Source organism: Humulus lupulus, chromosome 6, assembly GCF_963169125.1.
Source record: "Humulus lupulus chromosome 6, drHumLupu1.1, whole genome shotgun sequence".
Classification (NCBI taxonomy): Eukaryota; Viridiplantae; Streptophyta; class Magnoliopsida; order Rosales; family Cannabaceae; genus Humulus; species Humulus lupulus.
This window is the reverse complement of record NC_084798.1, coordinates 27,727,461-27,741,042: the sequence shown is the minus strand read 5'-3', so window position 1 is coordinate 27,741,042 and position 13,582 is coordinate 27,727,461. Positions and strand designations below refer to the sequence as shown.

Genomic DNA, 13,582 nt, shown 5'->3' with positions numbered 1-13,582 from the left:
AAGAAACCAAAACCAAAATATACATAAAAATATTATATTTTTCCATATTGTTACAATATTGTACAAACAAATTACAGGAAGCTTCATATTTATGATATACAACTTAAAAATATAAATTTAAGATGTTCATTATTTATAAAACACTTTATTAAATATATATATAGTGGTGAAATACATTATTTTTTTTTAAAACAAGTTTTACATTTTTGTGACAAAAGTCTACAAAACTAATTTCACAACCAAAAAGTTTAGTTTTGTAACTAACATTTACATAAATATTTATAAATTTATTTAACATAATTATTACAAAAATTTATAAAATTAAGTTGTGAATTTAGTACATGTTTGTAACAAAATTTATAAAACTAAGTTTCTTACTAAAAGACACTATTTTATTTTGTAACTAATATACACAAAAATGTTAGATTGCATAAAACAAGTAACAAATATTAGAAAAAATATATATCTACCAGTATAGAAATAGATTATATTTGTTAAAAGTATTATAATTTATGCAAGCATAAATATTTGTTTAATATTAATAATACTTTCATTTTAAATATATAAAAATAAAAAAAATTGAAAAGAAACTGATTGAATATGATTATATCACATCAATATAATTATATTACATCAATTAATGAGGTATCTTTTTTTACTGAGACAAAATAAAAGTTCATCATGACATAAAAGAAAAAATTCTTCGTTACTTATTAGAGGCCAACTTATACATTAGTGAGTACTTTTTACTATTCTTTGTCTATTTTTTTTTAAAGTACCGTATATTTGTAATTATTTGTATTCATTGTATATTTCAATTTTTTTCTAAATATACAGTGTTTTATGTAATTAATCGGTTGTAGATACTTTTAATTTGTAAATGCTATGCTTTACAAATTTTTAATAAAAAAATTTCTGTTTTCTTTATTCATAACAAAGAGAGAGCAAGTCTAATAGAGAACTTGTCTTAACGTTTACAACAAGAAAATTAGGAAAACAAATAACAAAAACTTGATCCCACTACAACTAATGTATAGATCTTACACGAGAAAAATAAAAAATAAAAACTGAATAATAGATAGCCATGAGAAGTAGAATCTTGTACATGCATGATATGATCTGCAACAACTTTGACTTAACCTTATTTTTGCTCTTTCAAACGGTGCCGTATCATCTAATTTGAACCGTCTTTGCATGTTTGGAGTTTAGTGGTTTATTTGATTATGAGACGATGCTTTAATAGTCATCCAAAGCAGTAGCACTATAAGTATGTATATCTGATACACCATCAAAGCTTATATTATTCATATTATTAGAATATTAGTTATAATAAAATAATATTTTGTATGAGCTTGTTAGTGTCAAAGATATTTGGTTATTAGTTTGTTATACACAGCTATTGGCTCACTTCACCAATCAATGAAGAATATGTGAATTTTCTAAGTTTTGGCCATTCTCGATACAAGGTCGTATCAATATCACTACAAAATAATATGATCATGGATTCATGAGCAGCCACAAATGTTCAGTTGTTCACCATCACCAACATGTAATATAAATTTGTGTGATCAGTTGGGAAAGACTTAAAACTAAAATCAGTATTATCTAATGCTTTTATATTAATATTGATTGATACAATAAGAAGGACAAAGAGTAACATATAACTAAGGATTGAAGACAATTTCATTTCTTACTTGCTAATAACTGTGATGTGACCACTCTCTCTACTTACAATTTTGTGGATAAATAAAAAGCTTCTCTCTAATTAATATTTGGGTTTATACTTTTTTTGGACCATGTGTTTTATCTCATTACTTGTTTGGACTATGTTTTGCAAAATTGTTAAAGTAAAACCATAAACTCAATTTTGATGAAAAAAAAAATTGAATATAACAACACAGTTTTTAAGCAGAATGATTTTATTTTTGTTCTGAATTGTTAGTTTGGTAAATTATTTGTGATTTTAGTTGAGAAAACATTGACCAAAATCAGGTTTAGGGTTCTATTTTAACCATTTTACAAAACATAGAGTCCAAAAAATAATTTGTCAAAACACAGGACCCAAACAGATAATGAAAAAAAACACAGGATCCAAAAAAATATAAACCCTTAATCTTTTAATATTTTATATCAGCGAAATTAATCTAATGCTTAAGATATAATTAACTAAGAAATTAAGATTTTTTTTTAAACTAATGATGACGATATAGTGTCATTTTGTATTGATTTTTATTATAAAATGATATAGCTAGAATATATATATATATATATATATAGTGCTACAATTTTTCCTACTTCTATTTCTTTCACACAAAAAAAACATAACATAGGATCATTAAAATAATGACCTAAAATAAAAATAAAAAAAAATACAAGAACATTAAAAAATATGTTAAGTAAATTCCAAAAATAAATAATTATAAATTAATTCAATTAACTGTCCAATTTTGAAGAATGAGAATCAGCCTCCCAGTAAGAGGGATTGCTTATTGTTACAAAACAAGCGAAATTTCCAAACAAAAAATAAGACACTAAAACAACAATATTTCTTTTATGAAGTATTGAATCACCTATGGTATCAATCTTAATGCGAATGGCAATTGCTCTATCAAACAAAACTATACCTGAGTTGAGATTTCAAACTCAGCACCTATTGGTAAATGATCACTTGGATGACTTGAGTTTGGAAGTCCCCCAACAACATCACAAGAATCTTCTGATTCTGGAAGCTCAAGCAAACTCACTGGTTTTATGCTGTCAGAAGGACAAAAGAATATGTAATCCAATGTATTCGTAAAGTCAGGTGTACAGTTAGTGAACTTTGGCTCCCCCTTCGTTATATTGTAGACGCTACATAAACGTATAGGACCATTTTCATGATCTTCCTGCATCGTCTCTGAGGACGAGGATTCGTTGCACGAACTAAGGTATTGGTAAACCTGACATGCTAAGAATGTTAGAACAATTGCAACAACATTTGTGCTTTCTGTATGACAGAATAAAACAAGGAGAATGGAATGGAATGGAAACACATGATTTAACAAGACGCATTCACATAAAACTTAAGGAACTCGAAACCAAAGACCATAGAATGTTCTACTACCCTGTTTGACTATGGTTCTATACATCCAAAAGGGAAAACCAATTATGTTTCTTTAGCTTACACAACTACTATTTTAAGTTCTTTATTCTTTTTAGCATGGTAAATTTTCTGAGTTGCTTCAATAGTGTTGATGCAGCCTATGAGAAGCAATATGCATATAACTAGACAATAAGAAAATGTAGATTCATTTGATCCAGTGGTGCGTGCACTGCTAAGTACAATGTTGCAGATTTCCCAAAAGTAATTATTATTATCAAAGGTAAAAATAAGAAGTATTTTCCTAGTCTGTTTATAAACTGAAGAGAAAAAGAAGGAATAGATAGAAACTAATGAGAAAGTGGAAATAGAGAATAAGCAAGAAAATTAGAAAAGTAGTTGAGTTAGAAACAAATTCTTGGTGCTTACAAACCTTATCCCCTGGGATTGAATTGAAATCACCAGCCAAAAACAGTGAAGATGCACAGTTAAATTTTTTGGATACCAGTGCTTTAAATTGAGCTAAGCGGGATACAAGATATTTAGCTTGCGCAAGCTTGACGTCAGCCCATGCTGGATCCCTATGGCAAAATCATTGGTTCCTTTTGAGAACTGTAGTAAGAATTCCGAATATAGGCCAGACTAAATAAACATTAGCAGCAGCTGTATAGAAAAATATGCAATAATAATGAAACTTTACCAATAAATATGTGTGTTTGCCACTATAACGATAGGATTATGAGAATGCTTAAGTCTGAATGCAGCCATAATACCAACACAATCACGTTTTAGCCTCACGCGAGGATCATTTGGATCCCCCCGATCCTGAGAAGTACCTTTTAGTGTAGAATCTGTGAAACAGACAACCAGAAAAGTAAGCTTCCAGCATACTGTTCCATTAGCAATCAAATCCTAGATGGGCAAAAGAATCATACAAAGAAAGGCATACATTAAAAAATAGAAACAACCAAAACAAGAAGTAAGCCATCTTTTGTTATCCAAGATCACTGTTCATGGATGGAAAGAAATGAACTAAGAAGTAGTGCATTAGATGCTTCATAATTTAATTTAAAGCTACCAATTGAGATAATATTCATATGGATGGCCACTCTAATTACTATGGTTTTCTTTCATTTCTTTCTTTTATACAAAGCATGTACAAGGGTTGCTCCTCATTTTTTGTTTGTTTTATTAAATCAAAGTCCAAACTACTCAAATAGAGAGAGTGACTTTAAGCAAATTATATTCTGCACCAGAAGAACTGACAACTATATGCATTTAAAGAATAAATGGACTCTATCAAATTTATCAAATAAAGAAAAAAGAATGGGTATCGCAGCATTCTAAATTTTATTTTGTTTTCCTTTATTAGATGTATTTTAGTTGAAAATAAAATAACAAATTTAATTTTTATTAGTCTATGGAATGTCCCCTGAATATACAACAAAATATATCGAGCACGATTGATCACAGGAATTCCAAATATCAACTTGCAAACTCCAATTATTTAAACCTAATTCTACTGTTCTAATCTGAATGATGGACCCATAGAATGCAAAGAACTTCGTTCTAAACTTTTATTTTTTTCCTTCTTGAGAAGAAGGCATGAACAATGTAAATGTTTAGATGGAAAACTTAGCAACTGTTGTTAACCACTTTATTGTATAACTTATCTTATTTAAGTTCATCGAAACTGAATTTCTCTTCTGAGAATTAAAACTTAAAAACAGATATCAAACCATAAAACAATAAGCAAAAGAAAAACTTACCACCTTTTACTTCGGCATCTTCATTTTCAGTAGCTTTCTCTCCATTTTGTTCATTATTGATCAATAAGTTTTCATTTTGAATTGATTTTACTAGATCATTGTAGTCTATATTCTCCTGTAAAATTAACTCTGCACTGAAACAAATGCAAGACATATCATTAAGCAGGGCAACATCAGTATCATATTATGATAATCAATAGTAGTACATTTGCTCAACTCAAAATTCTTATTATATTTAGCAAATTGACCAGCACAATCCTATAGTACCTTGCACTTTTTATGAGCAAGTTCATTCAACTCCCATGTAGACCTTATGATTATGAAAACATGACACATTATAAGTAGGTTCCGAATACTCAAAGATCAGAGTGTGGAACCTACAAAAGATAAATATCTTATCAAAGATTGAGGCTCCCTTTCAACCAGTGAATTTGAATTTGACATTATAAATACCAAAGCTGTCTAATTTAAGTCTGACTACATGTGTTTCCCTGTCAAAATAACAACAAAATCGGCATACCGGTCATTCTTGAAAAAAATCCCGCATCCATCGCGCTTCTGACCACTTCTCTGAATATAAATACTAGAATAACCATTTCTCTCCATATTAACTTTGTAAAAACTCTCATACTCATCAACTTCCTGTGAGGTTTACAATCATAGGCAATGTGATCGTATTAAATAAGAAACTTAGCTTAAATATTAAAGACATGAGATTCTATATGCAACAAATATGGAGAAGAAAAAAAATTAGTAAAAGATAGACCTGAAGGCAGAGAAAGTCAGCCCCAAGATTCTTGAGAACAGTTAACACTGCTTGTGAGCGAGCTTTCCACCTATAACAAAACCATTAAAGATAAAGAGTTCACCAAAACAACAACTTCAAAAAGTAAAACTGGCAAAATATCTCTCTCATTTTTACACTAAGCGACCAAAAGGGGGTCTATTTATGCGACCATAAGGTCACTTGTGTAATTTAGTTGATTTGAGTTACCATGAACATCATTTTTGTTGCGAACAAAATTATTGGCTGGCTGGAAACGAAAGTGTTTATTCACCTCATTTTGCAAAAGCCCAAAAAAAAATTATATTTTTCAAATATGAGCGTAATTTTCCCCAACTCACAAGTTCATTCCCCAATAATCAAACAAATATACATCATTCAATTTAATCAAATTTCAAATATCAATATCATGTGAAACACAGTAAAAGGTATAGAGGTTGATACCTGAGACAAGGAGATGGGGAGTGTGGAAAATAAGAGCTCTTCACATAAGCCTATAATGAGAAAAGAATATGAGAGTGCGTATATATAAATAAATATATATAGGTGTAATTGATAAAGTAATATTACCTGGGCCAGAATGTTATAGGAGACCAGACTGAATGTGGAAATAGCATGAGGATGAGATTGAGTAGGAGAAGGAGTTTCTTGAATGGGAACGAATTTGGGCACTTTTGGAGTAATGGTAGTTTTGGCTGAGGCTGAGGCTGAGAGTGAACTCATTATTCTGGAACTGAGAAGAGGAGTTGTTTGTGATGTGAAAGAAAACAAAGGCAAAGGCAGCTCAAGAGATTGGGAAGGGAGAAGAATACTCTTCTTTAGCATCATCTTTTTTTTCTCTTCTTTTAATCTTAAACAAAACTAAACAAAACTCAACTCAACTCAACCCAATACCACCTACGCCGCCGCCCTTCCCATATTACTAGAAGCCCTTCCTTTTAAAAAAAAATAAGGTTATAAAAGCAAATTACAAAAACATCTTCGATAATTTTAATAAATCAGGCAAATTATTTAATCCCTCATCTTATTTTGAGTGTGTGATTCCTCAACTCCTTTGTAGCCATTAGATTGAATTTGTAAGTCTAAAGGTTTAATCCTACGGCTGAAATTTGCCCAGGGGTAAATTTTTTATAAAAATTGGCAACCGGATGAGTGTTTTTGGTGTACTATACTATATTTGAATAATTTATTGTGAACTTTTATTATTTAAAGCTTTAAAATGTACAGTATTTTTTACCAAAATATTTGCTTCATAAGAGCACTTATCGGGGTGTTCTATTTCATCTTTTAAAATATCTTCTCAAAATATATTTTTTTCTATTTTATTTCTAAATTTTATATTATAACATACATTAGCTTCTCTATATCATTTAAATATTATATCTTCGAACATATTTTATTAATTAAAGTAAAATAAAATAATTGAAAAAAAAGAAATAATAAATATATACTAAATAAGAGATAGAAAGCTTATAAAGAAAAATAATAATAATATTAAAATATTATATAAAGAATATGTAAATGTAGATATAAATTAATTTGAGTTTGTGTATAGCTATTATAAATATATGTATAAAAAAGCTGATAGAAAATATTTTTGTGAGTTTTAGCTAAATTTTATAGAGAAAATATATTACAAAATACATCACCAAAACATATTTTTTTTTAATTTACCTCAAACTTTTATATTATATCATACTTAAGTTTCTCTATTTTTTATCTACATCATTTAAATATTATATTTTTAAAAAATATTTTATTCATTTTAAGAAATAAAATAATTAAATATAATAGTATGACACTCATATATATATATAAAAGTTTATAAAAAAATAATAAAATATTTATACATTGATGAATAATGTTTAACTACATATAGAGAAATACTATTCATTTAGGTAAAAAAATATAAGTTTACATTACTCATTATAAGATTATTTAATTATTTTTTCTCTATATTATAAAGAATAAAATATTTTACCTTCTCCATTAGCAGTGCTCTAATACAATGAAGTTTCCTTTCGAAAGCCACAAAACTAATCTTTCTATCTCTACATAGAGATTTGAATATGGAACATGGATCTCATTACACGGTTCTTCTCTACTTCTTCTTTCTTTTGACTTATATATATTGAGATATATTTCTTGAAACGAAATGAAGTGTAAAGAGGACTAAAATCTGATAGATTGCTGACTAGTTGCCTGAGCTTCTATTTTGCTTCTAGTTCTACACTTTCTGAGGTTATTCTCTTTAGATATGAAGAAACAAACCACTTCTCTTAAAGTTCCTAGTTGTTCAAAGTAACTCCACCTATCTCTCATGTTTTGCTAGAAAATGAGCCTGCATTTTGTTTTCTTTATGGATTGTTGTTAAATATAAAATAATATTATGAGCATAAATCCATAAATCAGATTTAAATCAACATAGCATGCTCATACAACAATCCAGGAACACATTTTATTTAGAGCATTGAATTGAATATATAGAGATGAAACATACCTGACATTGAGTCTCCAATGTTCATCCTTGAATCTCTCACGATCTACACAAAACAATATTAGAAAAACAATACAAGAGAGATCTTATGGAGAGCAACCCTTACCAAACCATATGCCACTGTGTTTTTTTTCCCAACAACATATATGTTCAATATATATGTCTCATATGCTTTCTTACCCTAAGGGGTATATTGGGTCTATTGGGCTTATATTATCAGATATGGTGGACTATGATTTAATGGGCCAACATATAGTCTTTAGGATGCTACCATGTGCCTCAGTTGCAATTAGATTAATATTAACCATCCCATTATGGTCTTTAACTATTCGTAGGCACTCTAGAAAATGATTGTCATAATGGAATTATGTTTGTAATTATATTAGTCCATATAAAATTCTAACATTCTCCCACTTGGACAATATAATCAAACCACCATAATGTTGTCCATCACAAAAGACAGTCTAATAAATCATATATAATATCATATCGATAGGATAAATATATTATTTATGATTCGGTCTTGAAGACATTCAAAAACAATAACAATCATTAAACCAAACATGCATGTGGTACATTAATTTGAGACTATGTGCATTCATCTCCTTTTGTACCTGTCACTTCGGTGAACAATAGTATATACTTATATAAACATATATACGTAACAGCAACAATAAGAAGTGACTTCAATTATCATTATGCATGTTCATAACAAAACACAAGCTATAAGCAATCCATACAAGATACTAGCATGTTTGATACATAATAACAAAACTCCCAGTGAGCTCAACAAGCTAGGCTCCTAACAATCCCATTCGAGCAACATGCTCCAAAAATACACATATGGGTACGCCTTTCATTAGTGGGTCTGCCAACATGCTAGTGGTAGGCGTGTACTCAATAGAAATGAGAGACTCAGCGACTTTCTCTTTAACAAAATAGTACTTTATATTAATATGCTTTGAGCGAGAAGTACTCCTAGTGTTCTTAGAGAAAGCTACTGCTGCGGAGTTGTCACAATACAATTTCAGCGGCCTCGAAATAGAGTCTACAACATTCAATGCTGAAATGAAATTCCGCAGCCATATTGCTTGACAAGTAGCCTCATAACACGCCATATATTCTGCCTCCATCGTAGAAGAAGCTGTGAGTGTTTGCTTGACACTTTTCCATGAAATAGCTCCTCCAGCCATCATATAAATGTAGCCTGAAGTGGACTTTTTATCATCCACGCATCCTACATAATCGGCGTCACTGAACCCAACTATATCAAGAGTGTCAGCTCGCCGATAAGTCAACATATGATCCTTTGTACCCTGAAGATACCTCATGACTTTCTTAGCCGCTTTCCAATGGCTAAGACCAGGATCACTCAAGTATCTACCCAACACGCTGACAACAAAAGCAATATCAGGGTGTGTGCATACTTGAGCATACATCAAGCTACCAACCAATGACGCATAAGGAATGACTTTCATTTCATCTCTCTCTTTATCATTTTGTGGACATTGGGCCTTTGAGAACTTATCACCCTTCGCTATCGGTGCCTTCCCAGGAGAACATGCATGCATATTGAATCTTTTCAAGATCCGATCAATGTAAGTCTTCTGAGACAAACGAAGAATACCATTAGCCCTATCTCGAAGAATCTGAATCCCAAGCACATAGGAAGCCTCACCAAGATCCTTCATATCAAAATGGCTAAACAAAAGTTGTTTTGTCTCAGACAACAGATCAGAATTATTAGATGTAAGCAGGATGTCATCAACATACAATACTAGAAAAATGAAACTGCTCCCACTGACCTTCATATATATACATTGATCTACAACATTCTCCTAGAAGCCATTTGCAGTGACAATCATATCGAACTTGAGATACCACTGCCTTGATGCTTGTTTAAGCCCATAGATAGACTTTTTGAGCTTGCAAACCATGTGTTCTTTGCCAGACTTCTCAAAACCAATAGGTTGAGTCATGTAAACATCTTCAAATAAATCTCCATTCAAGAAGGCAGTCCTCACATCCATTTGATTGAGTTCTAGATCAAAATGAGCAGCTATAGTCATAATGATTCGCAACGAATCTTTGGTGGAAACAGGCGAAAAGGTTTCTTTGAAATCAATACCTTCTCTCTGGCTATAGCCCTTAGCGACAAGCCTAGCCTTATACCTTTCCACTTGCCCATTGGAGTCACGTTTGATCTTATACACCCATTTTCATCCAATGGGTCTGCAACCTTTGGGTAATTCAACCAACTCCCAAACTTCATTTTGTGACATAGAATTCAACTCATCTTTCATTGCATCCATCCACAACACAGATTGAGGACTATTCATAGCTTCTTGATAGGTAACTAGCTCAAAAGTGTCTCCGACATCAAACTCATGTTCCTGTAAATAGCAAGGTAGTCATTAGGAATAGCAGACCTGCGGGTTCTCTGTGATCTTCTCATCATAGCTTCATCATCCCCAATATCAAGATTTTCACCTTGTTCTTGATTTTGAGGTTCATCATGAGTTTCTGCCGGAATCTGTTCAATCACAGGGTCATCAATAGGAGCGGAAGCGACAGATATAGGGACAAAAATACGTTCTTCCCTGAAGACAATTTCTCTTGACCCTTGACTTGAACCAAATTCATCCTCCAAATAGACAGCCCTATCTGATTCTATAACCCTGGTGGTGTGAGATGGGCAATAAAATCTGGAACCCCTTAATCCAATGGTGTAGCCCACAAAATAGCCACTAATGGTCTTCGGATCAAGTTTCTTAGACTGTGGATTATAGGGCCTCACTTCTGCTTTGCAACCCCAAACATGAAAATGACGCAAGCTTGGTTTCTTACCCGACCACAACTCATATGGTGTCTTTGGGACAGACTTACTAGGTACTTGATTCAAGATATAAGCAGCAGTTCTTAATGCCTCACCCCATAAAAATTCTAGCAAGCTAGAATGAATCAACATACAGCGCACCATGTCAAGAAGTGTGCGATTTCTCCTTTCAGCGATTCTATTCTGTTGGGGCGTCCCTGGCATTGTATATCTTGCATCAATACCACATTCCTGCAAGTATTTGGCAAAAGGCCCGGGATTCCTCCCAGTTTCATCATAACGTCCATAATACTCTCCACCTCTATCAGAGTTGACAATTTTAATCTTCTTTCCCTTTTGAAGCTCAACATTCGTCTTGAAAATCTTAAAAGCATCCAAAGATTCAGATTTTCACGAATGAGCTCAACATGACCATACCGGGAAAAATCATCAATGAAGGTGATAAAGTATCTATAACCACCCATAGCAGGTGGAACAAAAGGCCCACAAATATCAGTATGAATAGTGTCCAATACATCTGTGCACCTGTCTGACTTGCTCTTTCTAACCTTGGCAGTCAACTTTCCTTTTATACAATCAACACAGGCAGTGAAATCAGAGAAATCAAGATCCTGAAGTACACCATCCTTCACCAATCTCTCCATTCTATCTCTAGAAATATGGCCTAAACGTTTATGCCAAAGCATAGAAGATTTCAAATCCGATCTTGCACGTTTTGACCCAAAATAGCATTAAGAGAAGAAGAACAAGAAGAAGTAGAAGTAACAGGAACAACATCATGTAAATCAAGCTTATATAAGTTTCCACATAAAGTTCCATTTCCAACCAACATAAAGTCACAATACAAAGTCAGTTTTCCAGATCCAAAATTAAGACTATAACCTAGTCTATCCAAAATAGATACAGAAAATCAAATTCCTCCTAATAGAGGGTAAATAAGCAACATCATGCAACTCCAAAAAATGCCCAGTATTTAGCTGCAGTCTAACAGTCCCAAAAAATTCAACTCTGACTTTAGTATCGTCTCCCATGTATACATGCTCCTCCAACCTACTCGGTCTTCTTCGGTTTGTCACTGCCTGCAAGGAATTTGTAACATGAATTGTAGCTCCAGTATCTAACCACTAAGTGTTTAAGGGCACATCAATAATATTGGACTCTAAACAAACCATCACAAGACAATTACCTTTCTTCTCTAAGTGAGCTTTGAGCTTTCGACAATCAGCTTTCTTAAGCCCAAAGCATTGACAAAAGTTGCACTTCCCTTTGAAAAAATCATTCTTATGACCAGTTAAAGATGAGCTAGCTTGCCCATTTCCCTTAGGATGGTTGGCTTTCTTCTTAGGATGCTTTTGGTCACTAGAGTTGTTGGAAGTGAACTTTCTCTTGTGAGGATTGTTTGGGTTTGTCACCATGGAGATACTTCTTGCCCTACTGTTGACTGCGTTTTTAGCCAACGACGTGAGAACGTCAATAACGACAAGCCTTCAAGAGAATGTAAACGAAAACAGACAGTTTTAATAAAGAAAATAAAGAACACACAAGAGATTTTATAGTGGTTCAGCCCCGATTGTCGGTAATAGCCTAATCCACTTAGAGTTGTGATTTATGGATCCGTACTCAAGATCAGATGGATTGAGCCAACTGAGTTTCTTCAGTACAGATTGCAAAAATACAAGAGTCCTCTCAAGTTTCAGCACTTTCTCTCTCTAGAATACTCAGACCCAATTTTCTCTCTCTAGAAAGAAGAAGCCGAAGAAAAACCTTTACGATCCCACCAACCCTCTATTTATAGGCATAGGATCCTCAACTGATATCCCCTTTAGATAGGGATATTTTATTATTCATCTTATATTTATATTACAAGAAATATTTAAAATACAACTGATTCCTCAATTTGAGTGAGGAGTGAGAGATTCCCAGGTGCTTAGACCAATTCTTGCTGAAGTTGTTCCGGGGATTTTGACGTAGTCTCACATGCATGTTGATTACTCCTTCAAGCTTTCCTTGTACCAAGGTGATATATGCATGGCTCTCCTCGGACCAAAGGTCATGCATGCTTGGCTCTCCTCGGACCAAGGTGGTCCGAAGCATCTTCCTTGGCATCTCACCTTGGACAAGTTCGAGGCACTCTCCTCTAGCATCTCTCAACTATGTCCGATCGGACATTGTGTATGCTCTCCTTGTCAAAATCTATGTCTCAATTCTTGGCTTGCATGGAACTCCTCCAACATGGCACTCCCCTCTAACATGCCATGTTTCTCCTCGGATGCATCTCCTTAGCTCTCCTAGGATGCATTCTCCCTAGCTCTCCTAGGATGCATTCTCCTTAGCCTCCTAGGATGCACTCTCCTTAGCCTTCCTAGGATGCATTCTCCTTAGCCTCCTAGGACCAAGGATGCACTTGGCTTGGTTATGGCATCTATCAAGCAGTCCAAATTCTTCGTCAGTCTACCGGGTCCTTTATCACAACTCTGAGGAGTCAATGTATTTATTGACTATTTAATGTGCATTTTACGGACCATGTACTGCCATACGTCACCTTTATTGCCATGTTATTGATCTCCAATTTTTGGGTATAACACCTACCTTTTCTCATGTCCTCCTCTTCCTTGGC

The 13,582-nt window shown here is 32.9% G+C and overlaps 1 protein-coding gene across 2 annotated transcripts; it reads right to left on the bottom strand.

Annotated features, from left to right (window-relative positions):
• Positions 1-2,407: 2,407 nt before the first annotated feature.
• LOC133781959 (carbon catabolite repressor protein 4 homolog 4-like) lies at positions 2,408-6,535 on the bottom strand. 2 transcript variants are annotated; one of them, XM_062221085.1, is made up of 8 exons: positions 6,203-6,535; positions 6,077-6,126; positions 5,615-5,684; positions 5,369-5,490; positions 4,852-4,982; positions 3,780-3,930; positions 3,513-3,660; positions 2,408-2,939 (listed from the first exon to the last, which is right to left on the bottom strand). In XM_062221085.1, exons 1-8 carry the CDS (start codon positions 6,458-6,460, stop codon positions 2,619-2,621), a joined length of 1,251 nt encoding a protein of 416 aa, XP_062077069.1. In that variant the 5' UTR covers positions 6,461-6,535; the 3' UTR covers positions 2,408-2,618. The 2 variants fall into 2 exon arrangements, with proteins under 2 accessions (XP_062077069.1, XP_062077068.1); XM_062221084.1 differs by having other exon boundaries at positions 4,849-4,982; positions 6,203-6,534.
• Between the last annotated feature and the right edge of the window lie 7,047 nt (positions 6,536-13,582).

What these genes read in the sequence shown, in the direction of transcription:
- LOC133781959 (XM_062221084.1), bottom strand. Translation starts at nt 6,460, where the DNA reads ATGATGCTAAAGAAGAGTATTCTTCTCCCTTCCCAATCTCTTGAGCTG. An exon ending in CCTATAACATTCTGGCCCAG is followed by an intron (nt 6,127 to 6,202) that starts GTAATATTACTT and finishes TTCTCATTATAG; the next exon opens with GCTTATGTGAAGAGCTCTTA. An exon ending in CTGACTTTCTCTGCCTTCAG is followed by an intron (nt 5,491 to 5,614) that starts GTCTATCTTTTA and finishes TAAACCTCACAG; the next exon opens with GAAGTTGATGAGTATGAGAG.